General features: G+C 45.7%; 1 protein-coding gene across 1 annotated transcript in view; it reads left to right on the forward strand.

The window, feature by feature from the left end:
• The first annotated feature begins 12,468 nt into the window (after positions 1-12,468).
• Positions 12,469-16,254, forward strand: part of ABRAXAS2 (abraxas 2, BRISC complex subunit) — a 31,503-nt gene continuing 27,717 nt past the window's right edge. The window contains exons 1-2 of the mRNA XM_074297126.1: positions 12,469-12,857; positions 15,943-16,033. Of these exons, the coding sequence (XP_074153227.1) occupies positions 12,786-12,857; positions 15,943-16,033 (163 nt within the window). The 5' untranslated portion in view covers positions 12,469-12,785. The remainder of the gene's footprint in view (positions 12,858-15,942; positions 16,034-16,254) is intronic.

A 16,254-nucleotide genomic window follows, 5' to 3' on the forward strand; every position in this document is an offset into this window, starting at 1 on the left:
GATACAAAGTATCTCTTGTGGCCCTCGGGAGCGCCCGGGGCCCCGAACTGAGGGAGGCCCGGACTTAAATCCCCCTCTATCGCGAGCTGGGAATGTGGGCCCGGCTAGGACACCGACCTCTCAATATCCAGGGCCAGTTTCCCCCAGCCCGCCCTCCCCTCCCCCTCGAGCCATCTTCCTGACACTTCTGAGCTGCTCCACTTGGACCAGCACCTTCCCTCGGCTCCTCCAGACTCCGTGCTCCCGTGGCCAGAGCAAGTAAGGCTCCCCCTGCCCGCAGCCCACGTGCTTGCCATACTCCAGCCAGTGACGCCCCACACGCCGGCCCATATCCATCCGCAGCCTGGCTCACCGCTCCCCTCCCCCAGAAAAAAGCCTTCCTTGGTCATCACTCCCCTATATTGATCATCTTTCCCAATTACAATTGAGCTCCTTGAAGGCACGTACGCTATTTAAAAAAACTCTCCAGCACTTTGAATGAAGGCACTGCTCTTTGGGCAGGAAGTTAGAGCAGTGGGAAAAGTGCAGACCATGGAGCGGGAAGACCTGAACACAAACCCAGCCTCTGGTACTTAGTAGCAGTGTGGTCCTGGGCAAATGTTTGCCTCAGGTTCTCATCTGTAAAATGAGAAGGAAATGGCACACTGCTCCAGGATCTTTGCCAGAAAAACCCCAAATGGGGTCCCAGTTAGTGGGGCATGATTGAAAGGCCTAAAAAAGAAAAGCATTTGGCAAATGTTTTTTGTAAGCAAAGCAATGTTCTAAGTGTTCACATTCAAATAGGAAAGCCGCCTGTTCTCAGGGAGCTCACATTTAACACCCACTGCTTTATGAATCATGTTGGGAAAGAAAAATCGGAGCAAAAGGGAAAACTATGGAAGAGATTTTTAAAAAGCAGAAAAAAAGAAGTGAACAGAGATATATTGATTTATATTTTATCTCTTTGGTTCTTTTTCCTTTCCTTTCCTTTCCTTCCTTCCTTCCTTCCTTCCTTCCTTCCTTCCTTCCTTCCTTCCTTCCTTCCTTCCTTCCTTCCTTCCTTCCTTCCTTCCTTCCTTCCTTCCTTCCTTCCTTCCTTCCTTCCTTCTTTCCTTCCTTCCTTCCTTCCTTCCTTCCTTCCTTCCTTCCTTCCTTCCTTCCTTCCTTCCTTCCTTTCTTTCTTTCTTTCTTTCTTGATGGTATTTTCTATCCAGTCCTTTGGGATTGCTTTGGATCACTGAACTGCTGAGAAGAACCAAGTTTGCCATAGTTGATCACTGCACAATTTTGCTGTTATCTTGTGCAATGTTTTCCTGGTTCTGCTTGTTTCCCCCAGCATCAGTTCATGTAAATCTCTCCAGGCCTCTCTGAAATCATCCTGCTGGTCAATTTCTTATAGGACAACAATATTCCATTACCTTTATGCACCACAACTTATTCAGCCATTCTCCCACTGATGGGTATCCACTCCCTTTCCAATTCTTTGCTACCACAAAAAGAGTGAGGGAGCTTACATTCTAATGGGGGAGGTGTCCATTGCAAGTCACTTGGAAAGGTCCCATGGCACAGCAGCAAATGATTCCGAGTCCTCCTTAATAAGCTGAGCTTCCCTGGAGGATGGCCATCTATCAACTCCAGGAGAAATGTCCATCTATCTTTGATACTGTCACTCATAAGAGCTTGTAGAAAAAATCATGTCAAAATTCAGTCTCCCAGAGAAATTCATTAGTATTATATGGCAATTTCATGACAGTATGTCTGCCCAGGTTCTGGATAATGAATGACACTCTTGTATTTTCCCAGCCATCAACAGAGTGAATCAGGGTTGTGTGGTTGCTCTCATGCATTTTGCCTATCTGTCTATTTATCTATCCATTTATTTATTGCAAGGCAATTGGGGTGGTGACTTGCCCACATAGCTAGGAAGTATTAAATGTCTGGGCCAGGATTTGAACTTAGATCCTTCTGACTCCAAGGTGTTCTATCCATTGCACCATCTAGCTGCTCTCTTGTCACGCATTTTAGCTGAATGTTGTCAGATACCTTCAAAGAGGGGAAAAACAGCTTCAGAATCATCTACCACACAAATGGTAAATTATATAACTTGAAAAGGCTACAAGCCAAGACTAAAGTGGAGGGAGAATTGGTGGGTGATTTTTTTTTTTTTTTTTTTTTTTTTTTTTTTTGCAGATGATTATGTACTCAATGCAGCCTTTGCAGCTAAAAAGCAACAAAATAAGGATCAATTCTTTACTGCTTAAGCTAATTTTGGCCAAACACTGGCCAGCACTGTTAGGTTCTTACTAAGTGCTAAGTCTGTACTTAACAATTCTCTAGTTCACACCTTTGGTTCTGTCCTTTAAGGGGAGGTTACCCCTTTGAACTTCTGAGGAGGAGTTTACATATGAAAAGGAGTTTACACAACCTTTAAAAGAAGCAAGTTCATTGGTTGAAGTAATTTTCCCATAAGCCCTTGAGTTCTCACACGCCCCTTCTCTGGGAGGATAAAAGACAACATTGGGCCCCAAAGAAGTGAGTTTACTCTAGGTCAGAGTTGGGATGGCTCTCTACAAGAAGAAGAGTCTGGCCGGAAGATTGAGTTGAGACAGCAGATCTCCTCCCAGAGAGCGACAACAGAACATTACAAGCACCATAGCATGTGTATGTGGAACCACCAGATACAGCAATTCAAGAAATGTTGAATACTGTCATGAGTTCACTTATCTTGGCAGTATACTTTCCAGGCCACATGAGCAATGAAGTTGACATACACATTGCCAGAGCTGGTTCAGTCTTTGGGAGACTTCAAAGAGAGATAATAGACTGCCTAAGGAGCTGAAGTCTACAGAGCCCTTGTGCAGATCTCACTGATAAACATCCTCGAATCCTGCACAATGTACCAGCACCAGGGCAGGAAACCAAATCACTTCCATTCAAAAAGTCTTAGGGAGATTCTGAAGATCTCCTGGCAGAATGATATATCAGTCACTTGAGCCAACTGCCAAGCATTCCAACTCTACTGCAGAGAGCTCGACTCTGATATGGCGGCCACATTGTTCAAATGCCATGCATATTTACCTAAAAACCTTTTACAGAGAATTCACATCGGGCAGGGGACAGACACTCACATAGTGGTGCTGCAACGACACTCCCAAGGTGTCTCTAAAGAACTGGAATCCACTGTGAGACATGGGAGAAACCGGCCCAGGACCGCCCAGCATGGCATGCCCACTCTGAGTGACGTGAATGCAGTAGCTCAGAAGAAATAGGATACGTGCAAATGTAGAGCCAGCTCCACTTTACATGTCCATATGGGCTCTTTGTGTCCAACCTGTGACAGCATTCCTATTGCTCTGATTAGCGGATACACTATACTTCATTTCAATATAGTGATAGAAAAAAAGGTCTTCTGATGCCCAGGAATTGTGAGTTTACCTTATGTTCCATGTGTTACCTCAGGTACCTAGCATCGTCCTCTTCGGGGATAAAGGACAACCACTGATGTGATTTCTGCTGAAAAATCCCATCCATTTCTGATGTTGAACCACTGGACATTGCCAAGGACTTGATAGCAAGGGTTTCTTTTCTGGGTCTTCAGGAGCCGGGAATTTGGCTTTGATTTCTGGAAAAATTCTAGAGTGGATCACTAAAGAGATTCCTGGTACTCTCTGATAATGAAAAGTCACCCTGAATGAGACTTCTGGGTCATACCAGGCTGAAACTTTTTAATTTTTAATGTTTAATAGTGTTTTTAATAGTTTCACTAAACAAGTAGAGCAGAGAGAGGATTGTTATTCATAGAGTTTATTTGTTGTTATTGTTAGGTCATGTCTAACTGTTTGTGACCCCATTTGGGGTTTTCTTGGCAGAGACCCAGAAGTAGTTTGCCATTTCCTTTTCCAGCCTAATTTACAGATAAAGAAACTGAGGCAAACACAGTTAAATTGCTTGCTCAGAGTCACGAACTAGTAATTATCTGAGGTTGGATTTGAATTCAGGTTCTTGAGTCCAGGCTCAGCTCTTTCTCCACTGTATCACCTAGCTTCCATGAGTTTATTTAGAAGTCAGCAAAAAAATTTAATAAAGTATTCCACACTAAATTCCCTAAATTCCATCCCTGATCCAATCAAGGTAAACACTGAAGTCTAACAAACCTGCATTTCATCAGTCAGTCAAGAGTATTTTGATGGGGTTTGATGGGTTAGAGTTAACGTTTGATATGGATTAAAGTTTAATTGAAAAACTTGATGGGGGAAAAAACTTGAACAAAATCAGGAGGAGAGAAGTGCTTTGTTCATTGAAGAAGCCATACAGAAAATGTATTATGGTGGGCTAAAAGAATCTGAAACCCTACTGGGCCAACTTGTAGCATAGCAAGTTAATTCAAAGGCAAGCCACAGTGAGTCAAGTGGTGACTGAACCCAGTGGTGGAAGCCTTCTGGGAAAAATTTGAGGCAGGGGAATTGAACCTCTCTCTTCTGCATTCCCCTCTAAGTGACTACCTTAGTGCCTGGCACATAGGTGCTTAATAAATATTTATTGCCTGACTGACTTTGAAAAGTCAGAAGATCTGAAGTTCGCATCATTAGAGTCCAGCAGGAGCTGCATTGGGGGTTGAGTGACATACCAAGAACAAACTAGACATATTGAAGAGAGTTAGCAACAGGACTTTATAATGGCACTAACCTTCAAGGCCCAGAAGAGAGCTAGACCTAGGGGGAACTTCATGAGAACTCCACAAAGAAAAAAAGGTCTTCTGATGCACAGGAATTGTGAGTTTACTTTATGTTCCATGTGTTACCTCAGTTTAAGCCCAAACAAATGCAGGGTGGATGGGAATGAGGATCCCATGTTTATGTCTCTTCCCAAACTAGCCCAAAAAACATCGTGGGGTTATGAATATGAAGAACTTTGGGACATTGGGAAAAATTCACCAGAACGAAGGGGAGAATGAAATTGAGTGTTTCTGGGCTACTCTCAGTCTTTATGAGATCTTTCCACCTTTTCTGCAGGACAAAATAATAGATATTCTATCTCGGATGTGCAGTTACTTTGGATGCTTGCACTGAATTTGAGGACCTATTTACCTATGTTTGTAGAAACATTGGTCCAAGCTATAGCGGAGCTATATTCTGAAATCTTCCTTTGACAGCTCCCGGAGGGAAAAACCATCTGAAGAAAGAGGGACTTTTGGGGACAATGCCCAATGTTGAAGTCACTCATTCTGCAGAAACCCAGGGCTTGAGGGTTCTGATCTACAAAGTAAAATATAAAATATATTAGAATCATTTCTCTGTCTCTCACATTCATGTAACTTTCCAAGTACCATGTCAATATGCAAGATATTCCACATGTGTGAAATGAAGAAATTAAGGCTAGGAACGAGGTGTGAAGGAAATGACTGAATACCTCAAAGAAAGAGAGGACATGCTGCATTTGGCTCTCATTCCACGAGTATCTCCCAGATTGCTCAGGCTCTTCAGGCACGGATAATGAGAATAGGGTTATCCTGCTTCTGCAAACACTGACATCTTGAAAACTGTGGCAACCATAACTTTTCACTCCCCTGTAGAAAAATCCATAAGCTCTTTGAGTAAGCCTTCTCTCTGTGTCTCTCTCTGTATGTCTCTGCCTTTATCTCTGTTTCTCTCTCCATGTCTGCATGTGTGTGTGTGTCTGTCTGTTTTTGAATTACTTCTCTCTCTCCCTCCCCCCACTTCTCTATCTTTTGTCTCCCTTCGGATTTTGAACATTCTACCAGTTAAGAACAAGTCCATTTGTTTAGTCTTTTTCAACCATCAGTCACATACAGATGATCTTGAAACTTCAAGAAAATAAGAATTTCCCATCCATTATGGAACTCAAGGCTTTCCACTCTAGGGAAACAATGGAGGATTGTGCCCAGAGCCCAGTGTTTAAGCAAATCCATCAAATGTTGACTTCATCAAGTAGATAAACATGGGAGGCAGAATGAAGTTAATCTGTTTGTGTAGCTGGGCTGAATCAACATCCAGAAAGGAATGAAGGAGGGGAGCCAATATCTCTAGAGAGAGCTACCTTGGTGCTGTTCTGCACCTTGGCTGGAAAGAATAATGAGATTCACTTTAATAAACATCCATTAAATAGCATTCCTGGTCCAGAGTCAAAGACTTCGTTCAACACTTTGGTTCACACAAATCATTCTCTTTGGTGTCTTTTTCTCCTTCTCAAAGTCCCCACCCCATCCCTTCTCCCTGGGAACATAATAATCTGGCCCCCGAGTCCCTATCAATCAATCAACAAGCATTTATTAACTGTTGTATGTGAGGCACTGGATACAGCCAGAATAAATGAACAGATTGCCATTTCCATTCTCCTGTAATGTTCCATTCCAGAAGACAACAAGAATATACATCAGTATAGCACCATCCACCCCAATCACTCTCCCATCTCCCATTAATACTGACAGACTAGGTTCCTAGAGGATTTGTGACTTTGCCTTTCTGAGAGTTGGTGCAGTGGATAAAGCGCTGGTCCTGGAATCAGGAGTCTCATCTTCCTGAGTTCAAATCCATTCTCACACACTCTGGGCCAGGCATTTGACTCTGTTTACCTCATTTTTCTCATCTATAAAATGAGCTGAAGAAGGAAATGGCAAATCACTTCAGTATCTTTGCTGAGAAAACCCCGAATAAGGTAATAAAGAGTCAGCCATGACTGAACAACAACTCAAGTGCCTATCATTCATAGATTCCATCATGGACTGTCCCTCACAAGCCCCCATCTAATATACTTCCTCCTCATAAAATTAAGTAGGTGTCATTAATCAGTTTTTACAAAAGGCTACTTATTGAGAAATTATAGCAAGGACAGAAAGGTTAAATATATCCCTGTGTACTTCCTAAGGGGGAGAATGCGAATAAGTTTAAATGTTTAGTACAAAACATTGCCCCCCACCCCACTTTGGGGCACTCTCCTCCTCTTCCACCTATATAAGGTCTCTGGGGAGTGTAGGCTTAAACCTGAAACCCAAAGATACTGAGGCACAAGTAGGAGATGTCTTGAAATGACCAGCTATCCCCGGGAATCCTTTTTTTCCCAAGTTCACTTCTACGTATGACATCAGCTGGTGACTCCTCCAAGGATGTGATGCCTCAGTTTATTGCTTAATCTGCTGCTGCTGGGCTAGCTCCTCAGTGGACTTTGCTCTAGCTACTGCCAGCTCTGGTAGTCTCTCATGGCTCCATTTGCTGAGGAGAGCTCTGATAGTCCTTTAACCTGTGGATATTCACAAGGTCATACTCTAGGGCATTTTGTTTTTAGATACTCATTCACCTAAGATCAAGAAATAATAAACACCAGAGAAAAGGCAGGATATATTAGGGACACGAGGTCAACTGAATTGCTGAAAGGGTAGAGCCCAGATGGCAGAATAGAAGAGAGCAAGAAGTTACCTGCTAGAAGCTTGTGTGTGCTTTCAGCTCTGGCTTAGACTCTTCATCATCTGGATTGACTCTTCAGTCAACAGAAGGATTCTTTTCACACTAACTGTTTCTCAGTTTTTTCCGGCCAAAAAAAGGATGACTATATTTCTCTGCATTACACATGGTTGGACATGGATTCAGCACAAATACTGCCTGGCCTCTGAACATCATCAAGAAGGGAGCATCCACATATGCTCCAAGGACTTCCTGGGCTCATTTTGACTTCCTTTCCCAAGTATAAAGAGAATAAGTAAAAATCAAAATCAAAACAAAATAATCAGCTACAGATGGTTTGAGAGGATATAGAAAGTTATGCTCCAGCTGCATTCTGGGAAACAAGCGTGAGGAGGGAGGACATTCCAAACATGCAGCACAGCCAATGCAAAGATTTAGGACTGGAAAATAAAGTTTATTGTGAGAAAAACACCTTATTCTTATTACCTTATTCTGGCTGACCTTAGAATGTGGGAAGTGATGTGCAATGAGGCTGGAAAGATACCATGAAGCAGGTTGTAAATATCCTTTTGTTTTGTTTTGCTTTGTTGGTTTTCCTCCCACTTAACAGCATTTTATTTTTTCCAGTGACATGTAAAGCTAGTTTTCACTATTTATTTTTATAAGATTTTGAGTACCATTATTTTTCCCTCTCTCCCTCCTTTCCCAAGACAACAAGCACTCTGATCTGAGGTCTATATGAACAATTGTATTAAACACATTTCCACATGAGTCATATTGTGAACAAAGCGCCAAAACAAAAGGGAAAAACTACAAGAAAGAAAAAAAAAGTACAAACAGTCTGCTTCCATCTGTGTTCAGGCTCCATAGTTCTGTAGATATCTTTAAAAGGCAAACATAAGAGTTTATATATTTGATTCTTAAATCAATAAAAAATGAATGGAATTTATTGAGTTGGGAAGTGATCCAGTCAGATCTCCCTTTAACCATTTGGCAGTCATGTACTTACCTGGTGACATTCTGGAGGCAGGGAGACTAAGGAAGAGGCTATGGTAATAATCTAAGTGAGAGGACTGAAGACCTGAACAAAGGAGCTGTGTGAAGGACAGGAGTCAAGACACAAGGGTCCTCAGTTCCCCCCTAAGCACTTAGAACACAACATGGGGTGTATTTTTGTTCAATTGTTTCAGCCGTATTTCACTTTCCATGGCCCATTTGGAGTTTTCTCAGCAAAGATACTGGAGTGGTTTATTATTTCCTTCTTCAACTCATTTTACAGATGAGGAAACTGAGGCAAACAGGATGAAGTGACTTGCTCAGAAAGGAAGTTTCTGAGGCTGCATTTGAATTCAAGTCTTTTTAACTTCAGGTCTGGCACTTTTATGCCACTTAGCCTCTTTCTCCTACCCAAAAAATGAAAACTAGGGGCAGCTAGGTGGCGCAGTGGATAGAGCACCAGCCCTGAATTCAGGAGGACCTGAGTTCAAATCTGGTCTCAGACACTTAACACTTCCTAGCTGTGTGACCCTGGGCAAGTCACTTAACCTCAGAAGGAAAACAAAAACAAACAAACAAACAAAAAAAGAAAAGAAAACCAGAAGGACTTATAATTTTAGACCTGGAATAGCGTGGCAGCTTTTCTGTAAAGAAAAACATTCCCCAGCTTTTTACTTCCCTTTTAATCTTGGCTGCATTGTTTTTGTTTGTGCAAAATCTTTTTAATTTAATGTAATCAAAATTATCCAATTTGCATAGCATTATGTTCTTTAGTTCTTCCTTGGCCATAAATTCCTTCCTTCTCCACAGATCTGAGAGGTAGAATGGCCTTTGTTCTAATTTGCTTATAGTATTGCTCTTTATGTCTAAATCACGAACTTATTTTGACCTTATCTTAGTATACTAAGATAAGGTCAAAATGTGTTAGATGTTGGTCAGAGCCTAGTTTCTGCCATAATATTTTCCAGTTTCTGAAAACTTTTCTTCCTTCTCTGTTAATGCTAAAGTGCCCTCCAGATTTGTCTTGGATTAAGGATCCCCTACAAGGGAAGGCTCAGGAGTCACCAGGCATCTTCTCTCTCTCTAGACCCATATCATCTATACTCTCGCATATACTCACACAAGTTATGGCAGCCCCAAAAAGGCAGATGTTAGAATCATAAGGGACAAGTTCACATTATAGCAGCAGGGGATCCCCAATGAAGATACCTGCCATGGAGGGCAAACATCCCAAGGAGTCTTCAATGAGCCAATTAGGACAGTCCCTTTTTAGCCACAGAATTGGTAGGTCTCCAGACCCTTATTTCAGACAAGGGTGTGTCTCCTACTGGACAGATTCATTCTGTGCTCATCAGCTACTAAGCTGAGATGACTCTGCTTTGGGAACCTTATGGGTCCTTGGAGTAGTTGCCTGTTACCAGAAAGTGTCGCTGTAGAGCAAAGTTGGCTGGAATTTTTTTTTTTTTTTAATTCCTCCTACCTCAGGAATTTAAGGAGCTCAATCCTCCCAGAGTCCCCACTCCTGCCCCTTACTTAACACCCTCACCATTGGGCAGTCTGGGGAACATGCCCTTCCCTTGGACTACGCTTCCAAACCCCTCCTCTTTATTCGAAGCCTAAGAAATTCCCATCTGAAAGTGGACACATAAAGGATGCTTTTTATTAGCCTAAAAGAAATATAGCCCCGCTCCATGTGGTGCTCTTTCTTTGCCTCTTTGGGGAGCTCAGGAATAAAGTTAATTCATTTTAAAGATCACGATCAGATTCTCTCATGCACATAGCTCTTGAACTCCCAAGGTCAAAATCAGATTCTGATCATCACTCAACAAATCAGTCACTGAGCATTAATCAAGTACCTACTATGTGCTAGGTATTTGTACTGGAGATAAAGAGAAATGCAACTCATAGAATAGAATAGAATAGAACTCATAGAATTCATAGAAGTCAACATGATATAAGTAGGATCTATACAGGGTAAATCAGAGATCATCTCTGTTAGGATTACTAGGTGAGAACTCAGGTTGTCTGGACAGTGACAAGGTGAGAATTCAGGTTGTCTGGACAATTACAAGGTGAGAACTCAGGTTGACTTGATAGAAGGAGCAAGCTCATTGGCTGAAGTGGTTCTCCCCAGAAGCCCATTCTCTGGGAGGATAAAAGAGGACACCACTCCAGAGATAGGAGAAGACTCTGCACTACATCTGGCTTGACGCAGCTCTCTGAAGGAAGGGAAGTCGGCTCTATGCAGGAAGTGAAGTCACTTCTCTGGACAAGAGTTAACAGCAACTGCCTGGAGACAACGGTTCCCTACAGGAAGAAGAATCTGTCTGAGAGATTTGAGTAGACACAGCAGATCTCTTCCCAGAGAGCCGACTTCCCTTCCTGCGTCAAGCCAGATGTAGTGCAGAGTCTTCTCCTATCTCTGGAGTGGTGTCCTCTTTTATCCTCCCAGAGAATGGGCGTGGGATAATGCAAGGGCTTCTGGGAAGAACCACTTCAGCCAATGAGCTTGCTCCTTCTATCAAGTCAACCTGAGTTCTCACCATGTAATTGTCCAACCTGAATTCTCACCTAGTAATCCTAACACATCTCAGAGGGATCTGTAAGGTAAAGCTTCCCTACAGAAGGTAAAATTTTAGTGGAAGAAAGACAAGGAAAAGTTCTGATCCTCTGACTCATTTCTTTTAGTTTTATGTAACTTTTGTTGTTGAGTCATTTCAGTCGAATCAGACACCCAGTTGTCCGATTCTATGTAGTTTGGCTGTTTGCTAATGTCTGCAGCTTCTTCTTTTCCAATATAGAATAAGTACGTAGAATTTATAAGTGACCACAGATTTTAGGTGAAAGAAAATAAGAATAAAGAAATAATTTAAAGGACTCACACACACACTGACACACACACAGAGACACACACACACACACACACACAGACACACACAGACACACAGACACACACACACCATAAAGAGTTCTTCCCATGGACAAAGTAGCCCAGAGTGGGTCAAAGCAGAGAAAGGAAAACCTTCCCAAAGCTTTGCAGGGACTCGTCTCCTTAGGTTGTCACTGGTCAACCTCTTTCTTCACTCCATCTCCCTCCCAAGAATAGCCTATCTTGGATTATTTCTGTCTCAAAATCTCCACCCATTCCCTTCCCCAGTTGCAGATCTGCCCCCATATCAAAGATGGCGCCCACGTCTGTCATTCCCTGGGACCCCAAATGAGGAAGGTTGATGAATAACAAAGCGTTTATTACCATGTGCCGGGCTCTGTGCTAAGTCCTTGGGATACAAATACTGGACAATGTTTGTGCGACATTCTAATGGTGGAGGACCATAAACGAAGGGGAGCTAGAGAGTGTGAGGAGGCTATAGCAGGGCTGGGTCAGGATGACTCGGGTAGGTTGGGGGAGAACTGTGGACGAGGGCTGGTCCAGAAATAATAACATAATACTATTACCTCGCATTTATGAAGCGCTTAAACGTTTCGTGAAGTGATTTAGAAGTATCTTGTTCGGCCCTCTAAAGAGGGAACACAATTCTGGGAAGTAGGTCCTGCTATTACGTCCATTTTACAGCTGAGCCCACAGAGGCTGGCAGTGGGTGCAGAAGTGACTGACGCGCCCTTTGCGTTCACCAGAGCAGTCTCCTCCAAGGCGGGATGGGGCTCTATTAGGTCTCGGTTCTGGTCGGGCGGGAGGCTGGTCCCCTCGGAGCTGCTCTGGCTGGACGAGGCAGAGGAGGGACCGGCCCGGGCTGTGCTGGCTGGGCGGGGGGACTGAGCTCCCCTTCGGGAACGGCCCTGGCTGGCAGGGGGAACGGGGGGAGCCGTCCCGGCTGGCGACGGGGGTTGCCTCCCTTGCCGGGGCGTCCAGGCGGAGCAGGGGGAGCTGCGGGAGCTGTCCTGCCTGGGTCGGAGGGGTGGGGGGGAGGGGCTGCGGGAGCTGTCCTGCCTGGGTCGGAGGGGTGGGGGGAGGGGCTGCGGGAGCTGTCCTGCCTGGGTCGGAGGGGTGGGGGGAGGGGCTGCGGGAGCTGTCCGGGCTGGAGGGAAGTGGAGGGACGCTCCGGGTGCGGTGCGAGGTCACCGTGCACGAGAGTCCGTCCCCACTCGGGGCTACACCGCAACAATACACGAGAGGCTCCCCTCAGAGGAGCGTCAAAGTCCGGGCTGAATCAGTACAACCATCCCGGGGAGAGCGCGGGCTCCCGGGGAAACCTGAATTCTGGGTCTCGATTCTCTGTGCTATTGCTCGAGTCCGGGCCGAGAACCTTCCCAGACTACATTCCCCAGAAATCCCAGCGCACCGCAAGCGGAAAACTCCTTTGCGCGTGCGCCGCGCCCCCGCCTCCGCCCCCGGCGGCGCGTTGCATCGTGGGAGAGTTGGCGATCTCCATCATGGCGGCTTCCATTTCGGGCTACACCTTCAGTGCGGTGTGTTACCACAGCGCCAACAGCGACGCGGACCACGTAGGTGCCCGCTCGGGCCGGGGGGCGGGGAGGAGCCTTGCACGGGTCCGAGGGGAAGCCCCCACCTCGGGCCGGCCCCGCCCCGCGCTCCCGGACCCGCCCAGGCCCGGCCCCGCCTGTGGCGGCGGCCGAGGTGGTGGCGGAAAGTCCGCCCCGCCCGGGTCGGGGGCGACGGGGGTCCGGGGCGCGCGAGGGTGTGCGGCGGCCCGTGGTGCTCGCGGGGCGCCCAGTGTCTGTGTCCGGCCGCGTGGGGGTGCGTGTCCGCACCGCGAGTCCGTGCGTCTGTGTCCGCACCGCGCGTCCGTTTGTGTGCCCCCCACCCGCAGTCCGTGCGTGGGCGCGTGTCACCGCGGGGTGTTTGCCCGGGAGCGCGTGGCCGTACTGGCGTGTGTGCCCGTGTGTCCGTGTCTGCACGGGCTGAGCGTCCCTGGGGAGCTCACCCCCTCCCGCTGGGAAGCGGCCTGTGAGCTGGGGCCGGCCCTGCCCTCCCCTTATACCGGGCGCCGTGCCTGCGCCGAGTAGGCGCTTTGAGATTGCCCCTTCCCTCCCCGCCCCCACTTGGCGGGGCCCCCCACCTTGCTGAGGAGGGGAGGAGATGCCGGGTCCTTGGAACGCTGAGCAGGGCCGTCCTCGGGCGCCGCCGGCCCCCTTCGGTTTTGGAATCCCCCCGCGGGGCCTCAGGGGTGGGGGTCCTCCTAGGGGAAAGGACCCCGAAAGTGGGTTTTGTGCACTTCGGCTCCGTTCTCGGATCGGGCGGAGGGGTCACTTGTGCTTCTAATGGAGGGAGGCGGGAGGGGGAAGTACTCTACCTCAGCCCCCTCCCGGGCTCCGAGGCCGCAGGGGTGGGGAAAAGGTGGGGAGGGGGGGTCTTGAGCATCTTGAGAATTAAGTGTTTCAGAGCCAGAGAGACTTGGAAGGCATTTCCTTTAACCTCCTCAGTTTACCGGCAGCGTGACCTGGGGGGGGGTGGCAGAAGAAAATCTGAAAAGAACTTTTGACTTGACTACTTTGAAATGGGGTTTCGTGGAGTCCATAAATAAATCCATGAAAAAGAGCTGGTGCGCGCCAGAAAAGAAGTATTTACGTTTCGTTTCCTTGGGAAGCTTTTCACAAATAAGCATTCCTAGTGTCAGGATTTCAAAGCCCAAGAACACTTCAGACTGGCGGCATTTGGCAGGGGTCAGCGAGCCTGGCCGGCTCGGAGGGAGCTGGTGCCGCGGGGGAGCAGTGACCCTGGCGGCTTCTCCGGGACCAGTGGGACGTTGTGGTGAATGGCAGGGGAAGAGCGGGCAGCCCCAAGCCTCAGTACCTTTTCAGAGCTCTCTCTTCCCAGCTGAAAAATGGGGATGGTATTTTCCTTCCCACTTGGAGCTCGGTGGCTTAGAGGTGGAAGGTGCTCAGAGACTCTGTCCTGGTCTGGCTTCTTCTGAGGCCCAGGGAGAAATCCACTGAGCTTTGTGACCAGACTGGCGAGCGTTAGAACGGGCTTTCCCACCGGATGGGGTGACGGCTGCCCCCGCCCAGGGAGCCCCGGAGTGTGCTTTGGAATCGCTCCTCGCCTGTCAGGCAGCAGGAACCGTTTGCACTTGGGGTGGATGGGAAGTGAGTATCTGGGAAAGCTTAAGTAGGGTGAGAGGCTGTGGTTCGGCCTTGGCCTTCTGCTAGAAGCACTTAATGGCCTTACAATAGTTGAGCAGAACTGACTTCGAAGGGGAAAGTGAGTGGTTGGAGTTAGCACCAGCCCTAAGCCCCCAGAGAGTGCTGCCATCGCTGTCCTTTGTCATGTCATTCTCCATAGTTAGGGTTCATTTTACACCGGGATTTTGGAATGCTTTAGAGAAATTAAAAGGACTAAGCTATTTTTCTGCACTTGAACTTGAACTTTGAATCGACCTTGTTTGCTCTTAGATTACAGACACTATTCTGTATTCTGAACTAATGGTGAAGGGAAGTGGCTCAGAAATCCAAATAAGTAAATAACTGAGATTCCTTCCATGTCAGTGTTTGGAAGGTGTAATGCAGTACTAAAAGTCACGATATTCCAGATGAGATCATGAAACTAGACTGTAAAAATCTCTTCACTCCAACTCCCCTGTTCCCCACTTCCTTTTGGGAATAGACCACATGCTAGGAAACCTGTCAGGCATGAAAGGACCAGGTGCATGCTTTGGACATCTTGCTGGCACATTCTCATTTGGTTTTTATAGTTATCCAACTTTTATGAAACTAAAGTTAAGTACTTAAATCATGAATGACCTACTAGTTATTCCACAGTTTCTGGAGTAGTAGTGTTCTTTTCCCAATTGTGTATATGTGTGTGTGTGTGTGTGTGTGTGTGTGTGTGTATATATATATATATATATATATATATATATATATATATATATATATATATATATATACACATGTCTCTGAAGTTTTCTGATCTTAGGAAAGTATGAAATTTGAAGTTGGTTTGCTGAAGTCCTGATTTTCTGAGCTAAGTAGAAAAAGGAAATAGTGTTGTTTAGAACTGTGAGAGCTAGGGGGCGTAGGATGGAAGAGGGTCAGATTTGGAGTGAGAAGACTTGGGTTTGAATTCTGTCCCAGTTCCCTTTGTTGCCTTGGGCTCTGTGAACTTCGTTTCCTCCTCTATCCGTGAGGCTAGAGATCTCCAAGGTCTTTTCTGATCCCAATCCTATGATCCTTTGTCATATTAATTTTTTTTTGTTTATCATTCGGCAATGATTTTGTAACTGTGATTTAAAAGTGGTAGGCAGAAGGACAGTTGTTGGTTTCTGCAAGCCTATGTAGATAATATAATCTTACTCTGGTTCTTTGTCGAGTAGTTTTCATTTTAATTGAATAGTTCAATTGAAAGCTTTCCTAATGTGATATCGCTACTTGCAGCTATCCAGTTACATTGTAGGTGGATCTCAGGCCACCCTGGTCAGTTTTTCAGAGAATATTTGTAATGGAATTGCTTTGATTATTGTGTTTAACATATTAAGATGCAGTATACAGTGACAGTGGACTAAGTTAAAATGTAAGCAAGCCACATTTTTATTTTGAGTCTGCAGCTTTTTTTTTTTTCTATCTTTTTTAGGAAGGATTTTTACTAGGAGAGGTAAGACAAGAGGAGACATTTAGCATCAGTGATTCACAGATCAGCAACACTGAATTTCTGCAAGTAATAGGTAAGTAAATTTAACTCTTCCCTTATAAGATTGTTTCTGTACGTTAAATCTTTGGCCCATAAAATTCCATGAGAACAAGCTTTGGATGTTTACTGTTTTCCTCTGTGTCCTCGATAATTTGTGCCTTAAGATTCTAGGGACTAACTAGTGCACCTGCCAACCCAGTGACTTGATCAGTGGACAGATGTAGTGATGGTAGAGCCTTAGGTTTTGGTCCAGGT

This window comes from Sminthopsis crassicaudata, chromosome 2 (genome assembly GCF_048593235.1).
Source record: "Sminthopsis crassicaudata isolate SCR6 chromosome 2, ASM4859323v1, whole genome shotgun sequence".
Classification (NCBI taxonomy): Eukaryota; Metazoa; Chordata; class Mammalia; order Dasyuromorphia; family Dasyuridae; genus Sminthopsis; species Sminthopsis crassicaudata.